The 14,870-nt window shown below is 45.7% G+C and overlaps 1 protein-coding gene across 9 annotated transcripts in view; it reads left to right on the top strand.

The window, feature by feature from the left end:
- The window catches only part of REEP1 (receptor accessory protein 1), a 120,701-nt gene that overhangs the window by 68,746 nt on the left and 37,085 nt on the right, over positions 1 to 14,870 (top strand). For all 9 annotated transcript variants that reach the window (XR_010601634.1, XR_010601635.1, XM_042855581.2 and 6 more), the window contains one exon: positions 12,421 to 12,589. Coding sequence is in view for 7 of the 9 variants with exons in the window: in XM_042855581.2 (XP_042711515.1) it covers positions 12,421 to 12,589 (169 nt within the window). In the remaining 2 variants the exon portion in view is untranslated. The remainder of the gene's footprint in view (positions 1 to 12,420; positions 12,590 to 14,870) is intronic.

Raw genomic sequence — 14,870 nt, 5'->3', positions numbered from 1 at the left:
AATCTGAGGCTTCTGAACATTAAATGATCACCTGCTGGGGTCAGGAAGGATCTCTTCTTTCATACCCTGTACAGCATCATATGATTGACTAGGTTCATTATTACGTTGAGTAAAGGGGAGATTACATTCCTTTGAAGCAGCAGATACTGGTCACTTTTGGAGACAGGATGCTGGACGTGATGGAGAAATGGTCTCATCTGACGTGGCATGTCCTGTGCTCTAGTCCTGGGTTAGATCTAGTACAAGAAAAAGCCGTGATCTGTTTTCTCCAAAGGTACAGCAGCAGTTTGTAATAGGAAATGGACGCTGTTATGGTTAACGTGGGAGTCCAGAGACCTGGATTCTGATCTCTGTCACAGGATTTTTGTATGATCTTGGGCATATCATTTGATCTCCCTCTGCCTCAGTTTCCTCATCTGTAAAATAGGAATACCGCTTCCCTGTATCATGGGGGACTGAGGCTGAATACCTGAATGTTTGTAGAGCACTTTGAGATCCTTAGATGGAAAGAGCTCTCGATATGCAAAGCGGACACCCACATTGTTCTGTATGGCATCTGTACTGTTACACACTTGCCTGGTGCTACAGTAATATTGAGATCTGTTTTAAATGTGCAAAAGCCAAGAACGCTTATTTTGTTCCCTGCTCACAGTCGTCTGTTTCTAGATGTTGAGCTGACGTGATGCTGTATGTGTGATGGTCCCTACAAACCTCCACACAACAGTGAGACATTTGGCTGACACCTTGGCAACGCCAAGGCCTTTTATGGCACTCTAGTAGCATAAAAGGGCCTTAAAATGGGCAGCAGCAGTCCACTGAGAGTATCACTGACTCTGTACTGCCTTTGCTCCCAGCATGTGGTGCAGATGCACTGATGTCCCTGGTGCACTGCACTATGTCTGTCTCTGCTTTCCAGGGCCTGCAGGAGCACGTGGAAGGAGAGTATAAGTAAGAGCAGCCCTGAGGCTGCTCTGATTTACAATTGGGGCTCGGCAGGGCCCTGTCCAACCCCAGAATATGGCCTGAAGCCTTTGTGCCCCACCTCTCCCTCCCTGCCCTGAGCACAGGAACAGAATAATTGAGTCTTGGGCCCTTTCTCAAAATGCTTGTTTTCCACCTTGCAAGGATATGTACACAGCTCCAGTGGTAGCAGGAGGCCCGGTGGAAGGGAGGCTGGGGATGGCCGTAGGGAAGAAGGTATGCAGTGAAAGAGGGGGACAGAGTAGTTTTAGGGATGATAGTTTTCCTTGATCTAATGGAGATCCTTGTTCAGTGTTAGAAGAAAGTATCTCTTTCTGTGATTCTTTACCATTGTCACACCTTAGCTTTGGTTCTTATCCTGCCCCTGTCTCTGCAGTAGCTGAGCGCCTCACAATCTTCAATGTATTTATCCTCACAACACACCTATGAGGTAGGGAAGTGCTACTGTCTCCATTTCAGATGGGGAATGGAGGCACAGAGAGACTAAATGATTTGCCCCGGGTCCCAGAAGAAGTTGATGGTAGAGCATGGACTTGAACCCAGGTTTCAGGCTTGGGCCCTAACCACTGAACCATCCTCCCTGTCTACGACATATTCAAAGGCCTACTCCTAGGGACAACATTTTAAATTAGGCTAGTACCCATAACAGGTAAGAAGTTTTACCTAGCTGCTTGTTTTCAGAGGTGGGAGAGTGGTTTAACGGCTAGCTCAGGGGATTAGTATTGGATCGATTTGAGGCAGTTGTAACAAAACAATCACTCTGTTCTATTCCTAGCTCTGGAAGGGAGTTTAATCTAATGGTTAGAGTAGGGGATGGAGTTGGGATTCCTGGGTTCTGCCATCAGTTCAGTGTTTGGCCTTTGACAAGCCATTCACCTCTCTGTGCCTCAATTTTTTCACCTGAAAAGTAGGTATAATACTTCTCTGCATTCATAGGTGTTGAGTTTTAATTACTTAATTATGGTCTGGAGAGCATGTCAGGGTGACAGACAGTGAATAAAATGAAAATACAGCTGTCATTAAGGGGAAATGTTTCTCACCACCCTCGCACCCAAGTTTAGAAAGTGCCCTACCCCCTATTTCAGTCGTCAGCTCCGGGACTCTCACTGGCTTGTCTCCCCTAGCCTTTGGAAGGTGCTAATACGTATTAATAGCCCCGTGGAGACAAGGTAGTTTGCCTTTAACACGTGTTAAACTGCTCAAGTTGAAGCCCAAGGCTGAAGTTAGGCCCCCAAATCCATATTTCAGCACCAAATAAGTGGCCTGGTTTTCAGAAAGTGGAAAATGTGGCCTTACCAAGTAGAGAAAGGAAAGGTCCATCCCGTGTCCTACTTCAACTGGAATAACAGGACAGAAATAGATGCTAAGATATCAGGGGCCCCATCCTCAGCTGGTATAAATCACCGTAGCATCTGTTAATCTAGGTACGAGGCTCTAGCCCTAAGTTTATTGGGTGCAGGCCCAGTTAAAGTGAGAAATGGACCCAGATCTAAGTACTCTTGAACTTTGAGACATACCCCCTTCTTTTCCTTCTCTCTGGTGGACTAACCGTGACCCCTCCCAGACCAAGATGCTACAACAGGCTAGAATATATGTGCCTCCTCCTTAGCTCAGTCAGATCCTCCACTGGCCTGACTGATAAATGGCCTAGATGTTTGATTAGCTGGACACAATAAAAAAAAACAATTGTGCTGCCAGGCAAAAATATAGGCCATTACTAGACAGGTGAGGGGCTCTCAGAACCCCAGGCCGCTTGTGCCAATCTCCCTCGCTTGCACGTGCTCTCGCTCTCATTCTCTCTCTCAAGATGAGTGGTACATTTCTGAGGATTTCTGAGTGGAGACAAAGTCAGACATCTGGTGCTGGGTACTCAGCACAGAGTCCTTGTCCCACCATCTTGCATCCCCCTTGTGTGGCACCACAGTCCTTCCCTCAGCACACGGTGACTTCAGGAGGGTAAGAACTAAGTGGTAGGATCCGGTAACGAGGTAAATCCTGATGTGCAGCCCCCTTACCTTCCACTAGTTCAGCCCATTGCCCTCCGAGGGGCACGGAGCTCCGGCCCACTAACAAGATGTGTGCCAATCACCAACTCAGACACTTGCTCAGATGTTGTCTCTCTTTCCTGGCCCTTCTTCTGGTTTTTCCTTTTCGATTGTAAGCTCTTCCAGGCTGGGACTATCTACCAACTGTTTGCAAGGCACCTGGAACAACAGGCTCTTTAGGTCTACTGCTATATTGATGATGATGACAACCGTGAACGGGGAATAAAAAGCTGAAACCTCCTTGCACCAGCCACAGTGTTTTGGATGGGGGAAAAAATGAGATGGAGAGAAAGCATGCCTGGCTGGCATTGATGAAAAGCCCGTTTGTGCCTAATAGGTCTGAGAGATTGTCCAAGAGTCTGTCATGCATGTGAAAATATGACCTGAAACACTGCCAGGGTTGGTGGTAAGTCTGGCTGTCTGCTAGCTGGCTGGCTGGCAGCACACACACATCGTCCTGGATCTCCAAAGCCTTTAGGGCCTGATCCAAAGCCCGCTGGTGTCAGTGGAATGACTCCTATTGACTCCACAGGGCTTTGAATCAGGCCCTCAGAAAAGATCCTTGCTCTAGCCTGTCTGTTTGGGCCAGTTCTTCCTCTCTCAGCAAACTCCATCCCCAGCTCTCAGGTACCAGCAGGCTTCTAGATCCCACATGGGAGAATGCTGCCTTGGGCATAATGCGCCGGAGGAGAGCTGCAGAGCTCTCTCCTTCAAATTGCATGTGGAGCTGAGTGATGTGGGGAGGGAGAACACTGCATTGGGCAGGGTGGATTTCCTTCCTTTGATCACATGCATAGAGCCCTCTTTGATAATTAAAGCCCTCTGTTTGTGGTAGATTCACCCCGTGCCTGCCTGTCTATGGTATCTGATGAAATCTCTGTTCACAGCGCTTAGCACATCCATCAAGGTGAGGGCTGCATCGTGTCCCTAGTCTTTGTGGTCAGGATTTGCAAAAGTGGTAAGTGATTTTGGGTGCCCAGCGTGAGGGACCTTAAAGGGGCCTGGTTTGCAGGAGGGGCCGAGCACCTGCCCTGTGAAATCAGGCCCCCTTTAAGTGTCTCAAATTGGGCACTCAAAATCAGTGGTCACTTGAAAAGCCTTGGCTTCATTGTATGGGGCTAGTCAAGAGAAGGACGCACAGCTTTCTTGAAGCATATCGTCCTGTGCTGGCTATTACAGCATTTCTCAAATTACCTCAGTGCCCTGGCAGCAGAGCTCACCACTGCTTCGGGTTTCCAGAGGCCTTTTTCACTAACTACACTACAAACCAAACACATACTCAAACTCTTCGCTGCACCACACCCAGGGCAGGGCGGCTGCTTAATTTCCCCCCTTCTGTTGGGTGTTTCTTTGATGTAAATCCAGCCCCAATCAAAGGTGAAGATGACATATAGCCAAAGCACAGGAGGGCAGAGCCACGCTGCAAACATGGAGAGTGGAGAGAGTAGATTAGGAGGAACTGTCTGCCAGCATTGAGGTAAAGTCCCCAGGAAAGGAAATGAACTGCACAAACAAAACGGCTGGATGTAATGAACACACACCATCATGTTACAGTGAGCAAATTTCCATTTCCTTATTACTGTCCTAGTATTATTTTTTCCACACTCTGTCGTGGTTACAGGGAAGCTGTGGAATCAAGATTGAATGGAGCATTGGTGTGTCTGTGTTCATATTGCTCTATGATGGCTAGTCTGTGGAGGCGATAAATCTTAATACTATCACAAAAAGAAGAACAGGAGTACTTGTGGCACCTTAGAGACTATTAAATTTGTTAGTCTCTAAGGTGCCACAAGTACTCCTGTTCTTCTTTTTGCGGATACAGACTAACACGGCTGTTACTCTGAATACTATCACAGTCCTTTTAGCTCATGGGGAAGAGGACTCTATTTTAGAACATCAGGCCCTGGGTTCTATTCCCATAGCTTATGCTTGTATCCGCCTATGATGGCTTCTGGGTGCAACCATCAGCTCTTAACAGTGTCTTTAGTAGGTATAGCGCAATTTCTCATGCTGCCTCCCAATGGCCAGAACTAAGATAGCTGCCAACATGCCAATTAGTGGTACATGAACCTCACCTAGCACTGTTTCTAAACTGGCAGTAAATGCAACAGCACTTAGCTGCTGTTGACACCAATGGGAATTCCTCATGTGGATTTCAAACATGCCAGATTTGATGCTCATCGGGTGAGGAGTGCCTGGCAGTATAAAGAGTGAAGTGGTGATACTTGGTCCTTTTGATTCAAGCACTTTACCAACACGTATGACTGTTCTTATCAATGGCTATTAGCCAGGATGGTCAGGGACATAACACCAGGCTCTGGGTGTCTTTCAGCTACCAGAAGCTGGGACTGGATGGCGGGATGGATCACTCAAAATTGCCCTGTTCTGTTCATTCCCTCCAAAGCACCTGGCATTGGCCAGTGTCAGAAGACAGAATACTGAACCACTGGTCTGACCCAATATGACTGTGAGTTAGGTGTTATTTTCCCCATCTCTCAGATGGAGAAACCGAGACAAGGAGAAGTTAAATAAATAATTAATCCAAGGTTACAGATGGACTTCCCTGCCCATCCTCCCTCGCCACTCCATGCAACCGCATCTATATGTCCTCTCTGTGGTCATTCAAGGGCACTGCTCTAGGCTCCTGGCTCCTCAACCATCACCTTTGTAGGGCAGAGATCCGCATCTCCCTCCTCACCAGGATTTTTTCTAGGCTGCTCAGTTCCCTGCCTACTGTGTGATATCCCCAGTAAGCAGCCAGACTGCCTAAATAGGCCAATACTTGCCCTTTGCTTTCTCTTCCGAGGTTATGAACAGCATGATTGCTAGCAGTTACAAGTCACCACACAGCTCTTTATAAGCAGCCATATTTATTCTTAAGGTGAGAGCATTACAGAGAAAGCATATTAAAACAAAGAGAGAACCTATACACATGCTAATAAGGTCCCAGTGTGGTTAAGTACTGGAATAAATTGCCTAGGGAGGTTGTGGAATCTCCATCATTGGAGGCTTTTAAGAGCAGGTTAGACAAACACTTGTCAGGGATGGTCTAGATAATACTCAGTCCTGCCTCGAGTGTAGGGGACTGGACTAGATGACCTCTCGAGGTCCCTTCTATGATAATAAGCTTACCAGAGATCCAGGGCCAGCTCCAGCATTTCTGCCGCCCCAAGCAAAAAAAAAAAAAAAAAAAAGCCACGATCGCGATTGGTGGCGGCAATTGGAAAAAAAATAAAGCCGCGATCAGCGGCGGCAGTTCAGCGGCAGGTCCTTCGCTCCTAGAGGGAGTGAGGGACCTGCCACCCCCGAATTGCCGCAGGTGCCGCCCCTCTCCCTTGGCTGCCCCAAGCACCTGCTTGTTAAGCTGGTGCCTGGAGCCGGCCCTGCAGAGATCACCCCCTGACTCCAACAAAGGCTCTGGCAGGAAATTAGTCCTTCAGACCCCACAAAGAGGTTCTTCTGTGGTTACAAGTTCATAACAGCCTTGGCTTAGAACCAGAACAACAATGAATAGTTCAGTCTCTCTTTTATACAGCTCGGGCCTTTGATCTTGGCCTAGTGAACAAGTGATCAGTAGATAATGGTCCCCTCTTCCAAAGGCTGGGTTTTTGTGTAACTGGGGTGGATTTCCCAGGAAATCCATGACACCTGTATTGTCCCAAAAGACCAAGGATGGTCCAGGCCCACAATAATATGTAACCTTTGCATTTAATACAACAGGCTCCAAAGACATGTAATCTTAATTCAATAAGGTTTTTCAAGGATATTGCCATAGCTTTCATACTAACCTTCTCCCATCCTCCATCGTCAGCCACAGAGATGCTCATGCATCCCTAGCACATCACTGCCCCCCTCAAAACCTTGAGCTGGCCTGGATTACATTTGCCCTGAATGCATAGGTGCTGACTTTTATTTTTCCCAGTGGGTGCTCCACCCCTGCTCCGCCTTGAGGCCCTGCCCTCGCTCCACCTCTTCCCACCTCCACTCCACCCCCTGTTTCCCAAGCCCTCCCACCAGCCGCTCGCTGATCAGTGGCCAGCCCCAGGGCCGCCAGGAACTACTGTGACTGGTGGATGCTAAGCACTTCCTTTGCCCAAATGTATATTGTTCTCAAAACTTATCGGTGCATTGCCACAAGAGCCTTCTTTTTTTCCTTTCTAGGTCTCTTAGCGCCTTCATTTATTCTTACATTTGGACCAGCAAAAAGGGCAGGTAACCTGCTGAATTCTTATACTAACTCTCAGGCTAGCACTAGAGTCTTGCCTACATGCTCAGCGTTTAGCTGATCGCCATATTTGGGGTCGGGAAGGAATTTTCCTCCAGGGCAGATTGGCAGAGGCTCTGGGGGGTTTTCGCCTTCCTCCGCAGCGTGGGGCACGGGTCACTTGCTGGAGGATTCTCTGCACCTTGAAGTCTTTAAACCACAAGTTGAGGACTTCAATAGCTCAGACATAGGTCAGGGGTTTGTTACAGGAGTGGGTGGGTGAGATTCTGTGGCCTGCGTTGTGCAGGAGGTCAGACTAGAAGATCATGATGGTCCCTTCTGAGCTTAAAGTCTATGAGTCTAAATGATTCCCAGTAAGACTAGTGTGAAGAACGTAATCATCAAAACTAAGCCAGGACTAGCAAACATTTCCCACTCAGATGAGATTGTCATGGGAACACCCAATGCCTGCTCAGCTTACAGTGTGTGGCTTTTGTGTACTCGCCTCTAAAATCCTCTCCAGTCTCATCAGCAAAATAGCTTAAAAGTCCTTTGCTGGTAATCAGGTCAAATCCAACAGTTAGTCAGGGGGGTTGATAGTTTGTTTTTTCACGTAACTCCTGTTGTTGCCGCTATATTGGCTAAGTTGCTGTGTTTGCTTTTCATAGCAGAATCCCCCATGCAGCTGAGGGGGCAAATTCTGCCCTCACTTACACCAGTTGGTGCAATTCCATTGAAATCGATGAGGCTGCACTGGTGTAAATGGGGGCAGAATCTGGCTCAAGCGTTTAGATATCGAACCCCCTTCTGCAAGTGTTCACTAGCTGCCTCATCACTTACTGTACTGGACAAGCCCACCAAAAACTTGCCACTGGTTAGGCTGCTGGTGTGCTGAGACCACAGCCTGTCATGGTGACCAATACTGTCTCATTGTTCTCTTGTACTCCCTCAGTCTCTCTCAATCCATCTGCTGTCTCTTGTTTTACACTTCGATTGAGCGCTCTTTGGGGCAGGGTTTGTACAGCGCCTAGCACGATGGGGTCCTGGTCCATGTCTGGGGATCGTAGGTGCTACTGATATAGAAAGAAGGATAAATAATAATTTGCTCCTGGGTAAAGTCCCATCAAAGCCAGTGGGATCCATAATTCAGTAGCAAGCACTACTCCCCATAGTAAATGTCTGTAGTACTGAACCCACAGTGTGGGTGCAGATGAGTCTGGTACCATACATGGGTCTGCTGAACCAAAGTTATGGAGATAGGAGTATTAATTTTATTCAGCATAATGCTACATATGTGGTGGGGATGGGTTGGTGTTCAGTTTCCCATCAAGAAACCACTGATGCTAAGGTACAGTAACTACAGGTTGGCCACATGTGATCATCACTGGATGGCTTAAAAATTTCCCTTTCATTTGTGGTGTTCTCTTACTTTCTTTATTGGGCCTGTCCTGTAGTAGGTGACTTCTGGGTACTCTTCTGGCTCCGTCCATCTGTTTCTTCACTTCAGCAGGTGGGTATTGTAGTTGTATGAATGCCTGATAGAGATCTTGTAAGTGTTTGTCTCTGTCTGAGGTGTTGGAGCAAATGTGGTTGTATCTTAGAGCTTGGCTGTAGACAATGGATCGTGTGGTGTGGTCTGGATGGAAGCTGGAGGCATGTAGGTAAGTATAGCAGTCAGTAGGTTTCTGGTATAGGGTAGTGTTTATGTGACCATCACTTATTAGCACTGTAGTGTCCAGGAAGTGGATCTCTTGTGTGGACTGGTCCAGGCTGAGATTGATGGTGGGATGGAAATTGTTGAAATCATGGTGGAATTCCTCATTTTTTCATGTTCTCTGTGTATATATATCTTCCTACTGTATTTTCCCCTGCATGCATCCAATGAAGTGTGTTTTAGCCCACAAAAGCTTATGCTCAAATAAATTTGTTAGTCTCTAAGGTGCCACAAGTACTCCTTGTTCTTTTTTCTGACTTAGTGTAGACCTGGCCCTTGTGTCCCCTCTAAAAGGCTGCAGCAAGTTTGAGAACAAAATGGCTGCTGAATTCTGCAGCCCGAGATAATTTTTAGAAACTTAAAGGTGCAGTAGACTGAAAAGAAAAAAATAGATTGTTACCATCACCACACAGACACATTGTAAAAGGGCCATTTCTATTTATTTCATGCAGGTGATTCCCCTTCTTCAGCTGCTGGTACCAAAAGATGGTACTACGGAAGTCAGCAGAGAATGGCGTTTTCTTTTTGTTAACGTAGAATGCTGTTTTCCAAGCTGTTTCATAGCGTACCCCAGTGGTTCCCACAATGAAATAGTGGGAGAACCTAGAGGTAGGGGAACCACAGGTTGAGAAAGGAGGTGGGTCCCTGAGAGGATTTTTCTGTTATGAAGTGGGCTGTAGGTTGGAAAGTTTAGAAATCACTAATCTAGAAATTATGTAGGGGACTGTGTGTGCCACCACATTATGACAGTAGTTCTGAGCACTGATGTGGCACAACGTCTGGTCCAACTTAAATCTTAGATAGAAGCCTTTCCGGTTGTTTCTGAGAGCACCAAACACTTTGTGGGATAGTAGGTTCAGTTTTCCAGTTACCTCTGTGTGAAGCAGATGAGAGAGGCTGGCAGATTGGTACCTGTGGATTCCTATTCTAGGTGGTTCAAGTATCTTAGTACCATTCCATCCTATTGATATCAATGTATAGGTGAGCCAGGTTGACTTCAGTGTAGTTGTGTTCAATTTACCAGTGGGGAGTATTTCCCACTATTATTTTCTGATTATGAAGGGTGGTTGATTTCCTTATTTAAAACAAACAATTTTTTTATTTTTAACTACAGTATTTTACAGAAGTGTGAGTGTAACCCACACACTTCCTGGGTGTGGTGTTCTGTCCCCTCTAGTGGCACCGAGACCACTTAGAGAGAGATTAATGAGTTTGCTCTACCGCCTTAGCTAACAGCCAGTTGGTTTTTAGCTCATGCGGTAGAGGCTCATGCACTAAGCTCTAGAGGTCCCAGGTTTGATCCTGCCTGCTGATGAGCAGGGGCTGTTGGCATTGCATAAGCACCTAATCACTGTAGTAATACAACTGTAACCAGCAGGGTTTGAGTAATTACTGTAGAATACCATAGGGTGGTACGTGTGTATGTGTAATATAATCAAGTGTTGTATTTAATCTAGAAATGTGATTTGGGGCATTAAAAAGTGGGATTCTAATGCAGAAGACTTGAATTAACCTATTGTTGTTTTCTACGGCAGGGCCAGCTCCAGGCACCAGCTAAGGAAGCTGGTGCTTGGGGCGGCCAATACAAAGGGGCGGCACGTCCGGGAATTCGGTGGTGGGTCCCTCAGTCCCTCTCTTCCTCTTTGAGCTGCCGCTGAAGTGCCACTGAAGAGGAAGAGAGGGAGCGAAGGACCCACTGCCGAACTGCCGCCGAAGAATGGAGCGGCACAGCTGAGCTGCCGCCAATCGGCTTTTTTATTTTATTTTTTTTTTCCGCCGCTTGGGGCGGCAGAAAACCTGGAGCCGGCCCTGTTCTACAGTAGTGTTTTGGGCCCTTAATGCACTATTTTTATAAAAGGAAAGCTGAAGTGAAAGTGGCATTTGAATCACTATAGTATTCCTTTCAGAGTAACAGCCGTGTTAGTCTGTATCCGCAAAAAGAAGAACAGGAGTACTTGTGGCACCTTAGAGACTAACAAATTTATTAGAGCATAAGCTTTCGTGGACTACAGCCCACTTCTTCGGATGCATACCGAAGAAGTGGGCTGTAGTCCACGAAAGCTTATGCTCTAATAAATTTGTTAGTCTCTAAGGTGCCACATAGTATTCCTTATCTGACCATTTGCACCTTAATTTTCTAAGGCCTATCTTTATGTTAAAAGGACACTATCAAATGTACTATTATTTGCCTTATTGTGACCTCACCTCAGTGTATACTGGTGTCACTCCATTGATTGCAATGGAATTACTCCTATTTTACATTGGTACAAGTGAGATTAGAATCAGGACCCCTATATTTTTAAAAGTAGTTTTTTCTACACTATGCTATAAATATTATCTTAGAGTATGACAACTGAAAGAATCTTTATAATTGAAATTTATTTTTCACCATGTATGCAGTTTGGTTACTTTTTGAATATCACTCAGTTTAACTAATGACTTCAGGATTTCTTGTGATAGAAGTATGTTGCAGTGTTTGGGTTACAAACAGTGCTGGGGGATGCTGATTTTTAGATGGGATTTTTTTTTTTTAAACTGGACTGCATTCCTTTAAGCACCAACCATTCTCATAGAAAAACTATGTTCCTGTCTTTCAGGAATATACCTCCTGTGGCTTGATTTAAAGGTAACCTGCAAAGGGAAATAAATGAATGTGGGGCCTTCATTGCTTCTTTGTGCGGTATGGAGAAGCTCTGGAATGTTTCTTGGTTTTGAAAAGGATTTTGCTGTAACATTAGAAATTCAGCTCTTGTCTGCCTTGGAGATGCTCTGAGCAACTGGAGAAGTAGTAGGCTGCTGCCATGCAGAAATCATGGAAGTGATGAACTTAGAATGGCAGTGATTTGGATCTAGTTGGTTTAAATCTCTATTTGTTTTTTTTCGGTTTGTCAAACACCTGTTTAACTCAAACACTTGCTCCTTTCATTAAGGTCTGAAGCAGCTCCTGGGATACACAGCTGAGCCAACCTAAGTTCTCCAGCAAAAGTCTGAAAGACCAGACTTTAGGTCATTGAGAGCACTAGAGGAAAAAGGAAACAGAATGAATTGTTTTACAAACCCATTTTCTCCCCTCTCTGTAGGGGAGAGCATCCCCACTTGATGAATTCCCTCCTCTCCTCCTCCTGAAGGACTGCAGTAACACAGGCTACATCTACACGGCAGCACTTACGCCAGTGTAGCACTTGTGGTGAAGATGCCCTAAGCCAAGGGGAGAGAGATCTCCCGTCAGCTTAACAACTCCTCCCTCTGAGAGGCGGTAGCTATGTTGGCTGGAGAAGGTCTCCTGCCGACATAGCACGGTCTACACCGGCGCTTAGGTCGGTATAATTTACCAGGAGTGTGACTAATCCGCACCCCTGAGCAATGTATAACTTACATTTCTCAAAAGTAACCTGTAATGTAGACAAAATCTTAGAAGGAGGGGGGCTTAAAACGTGTCCTGGACTCTGACTGGTGCGTATTGTTTGTTTGTCCAGGGACAAGGGGCTCTGTCTGAGAGACTCAGGAGCTTTAGCATGCAGGATCTCTCAACCATTCGAGGAGACAGCAGCAGTCCGGTACCGCCTCCAGTCACTGTACGAACAAGCAGCAAACAGAGCAAGCCCAAAACATCCAGAAGTGCATCAGAGAGCGCGGGCAGCTCAGGTAAGTCTCAGCATTTTCCTCCGTCTTGTGTTGTTACCTGAAGTTTTTTTTCTCCACTCACTGATCCTCAAAGTGGAGCAACAGAGGAATGCAGGAAGCACTGGCGATATAGAATCATAGAATATCAGGGTTGGAAGGGACCTCAGGAGGCCATCTAGTCCAACCCCCTGCTCAAAGCAGGACTAATCACCAGACAGATTTTTACCCCAATTCCCTAAATGGCCCCCCTCAAGGATTGAGCTCACAACCCTGGGTTTAGCAGGCCAATGCTCAAACCACTGAGCTATCCCTCCGGTGTAATCAATGCCAGGAAAGGTGTCTTACAAATTCCCTTTCACGATATGACCCAAGTCAGACAAATGGCTTGTAGGCAATTGTTTTGCAGTGACTGAATTGTCCTGCCTCTAGAGGTAGAAATCATTTTAACAGCTGTATCAGTACAGATATTGTAATACTTAAGTTCACAGGATAGCATCACAGCTTAGTGTCAGGGCAATTAAAGGAAGGAGCAAGATTGCTGTGTGATGGCCACCATTTTGGCAGACACCAAGGATTGAACCTTAAACTTCCAGAGGGGACAAGTATGAGTTTCTACAGCTTGAACTAATGCAGTGGCTCTCAACCTTTCCAGACTACCGTACCCATTTCAGGAGGGACACCTCACTTAAAAACTATTTGCTTACAAAATCAGAGCTAAAGATACAAAAGTGTCACCGCCCACTGTTACTGAAAAATGTCTTACTTTCTTATTTTATAATTATACGGTAAAAGTGAATCAATTGGAATATAAATATTGTACTTCTATGTCTGTGTATAGAGCACTATCAACAAGTCATTGTCTGTATGAAATTGTAGTTTTTATGTAGCCTGTTGTAAAACTAGGCAAATATCTAGGTAAGTTGATGTACCTCCTGGAAGACCTCTGAGTACCCCGAGGGGTACATGTACCCTGCTTGAGAACCACTCTTCTAAGGGGTCAGACTCTGGGGCTGGAGACTGCAGCAGATCCTTATCCTCCTCAGGGCAGCACAGAGCAGGATGTATGATGCACATAGACAAGATAATCCTGCCGCAAGATTGTGTCGATCAGGACAAACATGCCGAGCTGACAGCTCTCATGTACCAGTGGAGTCCAGTGACTGCTGAATGTGGGTGGGTGAAATTGACACTCAGGGTCCATTTATCGTAAGGAGTAAAGAGCGTAGGGTAAAATCTTCAAAAGTACTTAAGTGACTTACGCACAAGTCCCATTTTCAAAAGTAACTCAGGAGCTTAAGTCTCATTGAAAGTCAATGGGACTTAGGCTCCTAATTTTCTTTTGAAAATGGGACTTACGCCTCTATGTCACCTAATTTTGAAAATTGTACCCATGACATGGTGTGTATCTAGTGTGAATTAGGTACACCAGTGCCTACCCTGACTGTCCTCTGAATCACCACTGAAATGTACAGTAGATATTATGACAGTCCTATTTTAAGATACTGCACTATAGACTAAGACAACTCATAAATAAACCCCCTATCAATGTATGTGTAAGGATAGATGCCAAGATTTGAAAGCTATTTATGAGGGATGTCCCGTAAGTGTGGAGGGAGGGAGAGGAATAGAAGCAATTGCCTCTGAAATGTATTTGATTAGATTCAGCTTCTAGGAGGACAAAGCAGAAAAGCAGCACAAATTTTGCTTTGTCAGAAAAGTGTGGAGGTCAGAAGAGGGAGAGATTTCATTATAAAGATTTTTGCAAGTTCAGGTGTGAAAAGCTTCGTAGGCCCAGATCCAAAATGTGTGGCTTGAGCCATCTCTGCAGATAAATTAATCTGCAAGCTTGTTAGATAGTGGATTGTCCCAGACAATGTTTTCCAGAATTCTTCTATATCACCCTGAGGCCAAAACTCCTGTAACTCCCTGCTTGATTCTGGGTTCTTGAGAGGTTAGGTTCTCCTGGAAGGCAGCAGGTTTGTCAGCCTTTGGAGGCTGGTCAGTGAAGTGGAAAGTAGAGTTGTTTGAAATCTAGCAATTTCAATTTCTGGTGGGGTCTCTGTAAATGTTTGCTGGGTTTCAGATTTATGTGAATTTGCACCTCAACCCCTCCCCCCCCCCCAAGTTTTGCTTTGAGTACTGGGATCTACCGGTAATGTCTGTTCCTTGGTTACCACCATCATCATATTTGAGCACCTTACAAATTCTTAAGATTATAAATCACAAGGATCTCTGGTGATGTTTTTTCCATCCCCCCATTTGTAAGGGTTTGTCTATACACAAACCTACACCAAAATAATAA

Source organism: Chrysemys picta, chromosome 5 (assembly GCF_011386835.1).
Source record: "Chrysemys picta bellii isolate R12L10 chromosome 5, ASM1138683v2, whole genome shotgun sequence".
Lineage (NCBI taxonomy): Eukaryota > Metazoa > Chordata > Testudines > Emydidae > Chrysemys > Chrysemys picta.
This window is presented reverse-complemented; position numbering and strand designations above follow the sequence as displayed.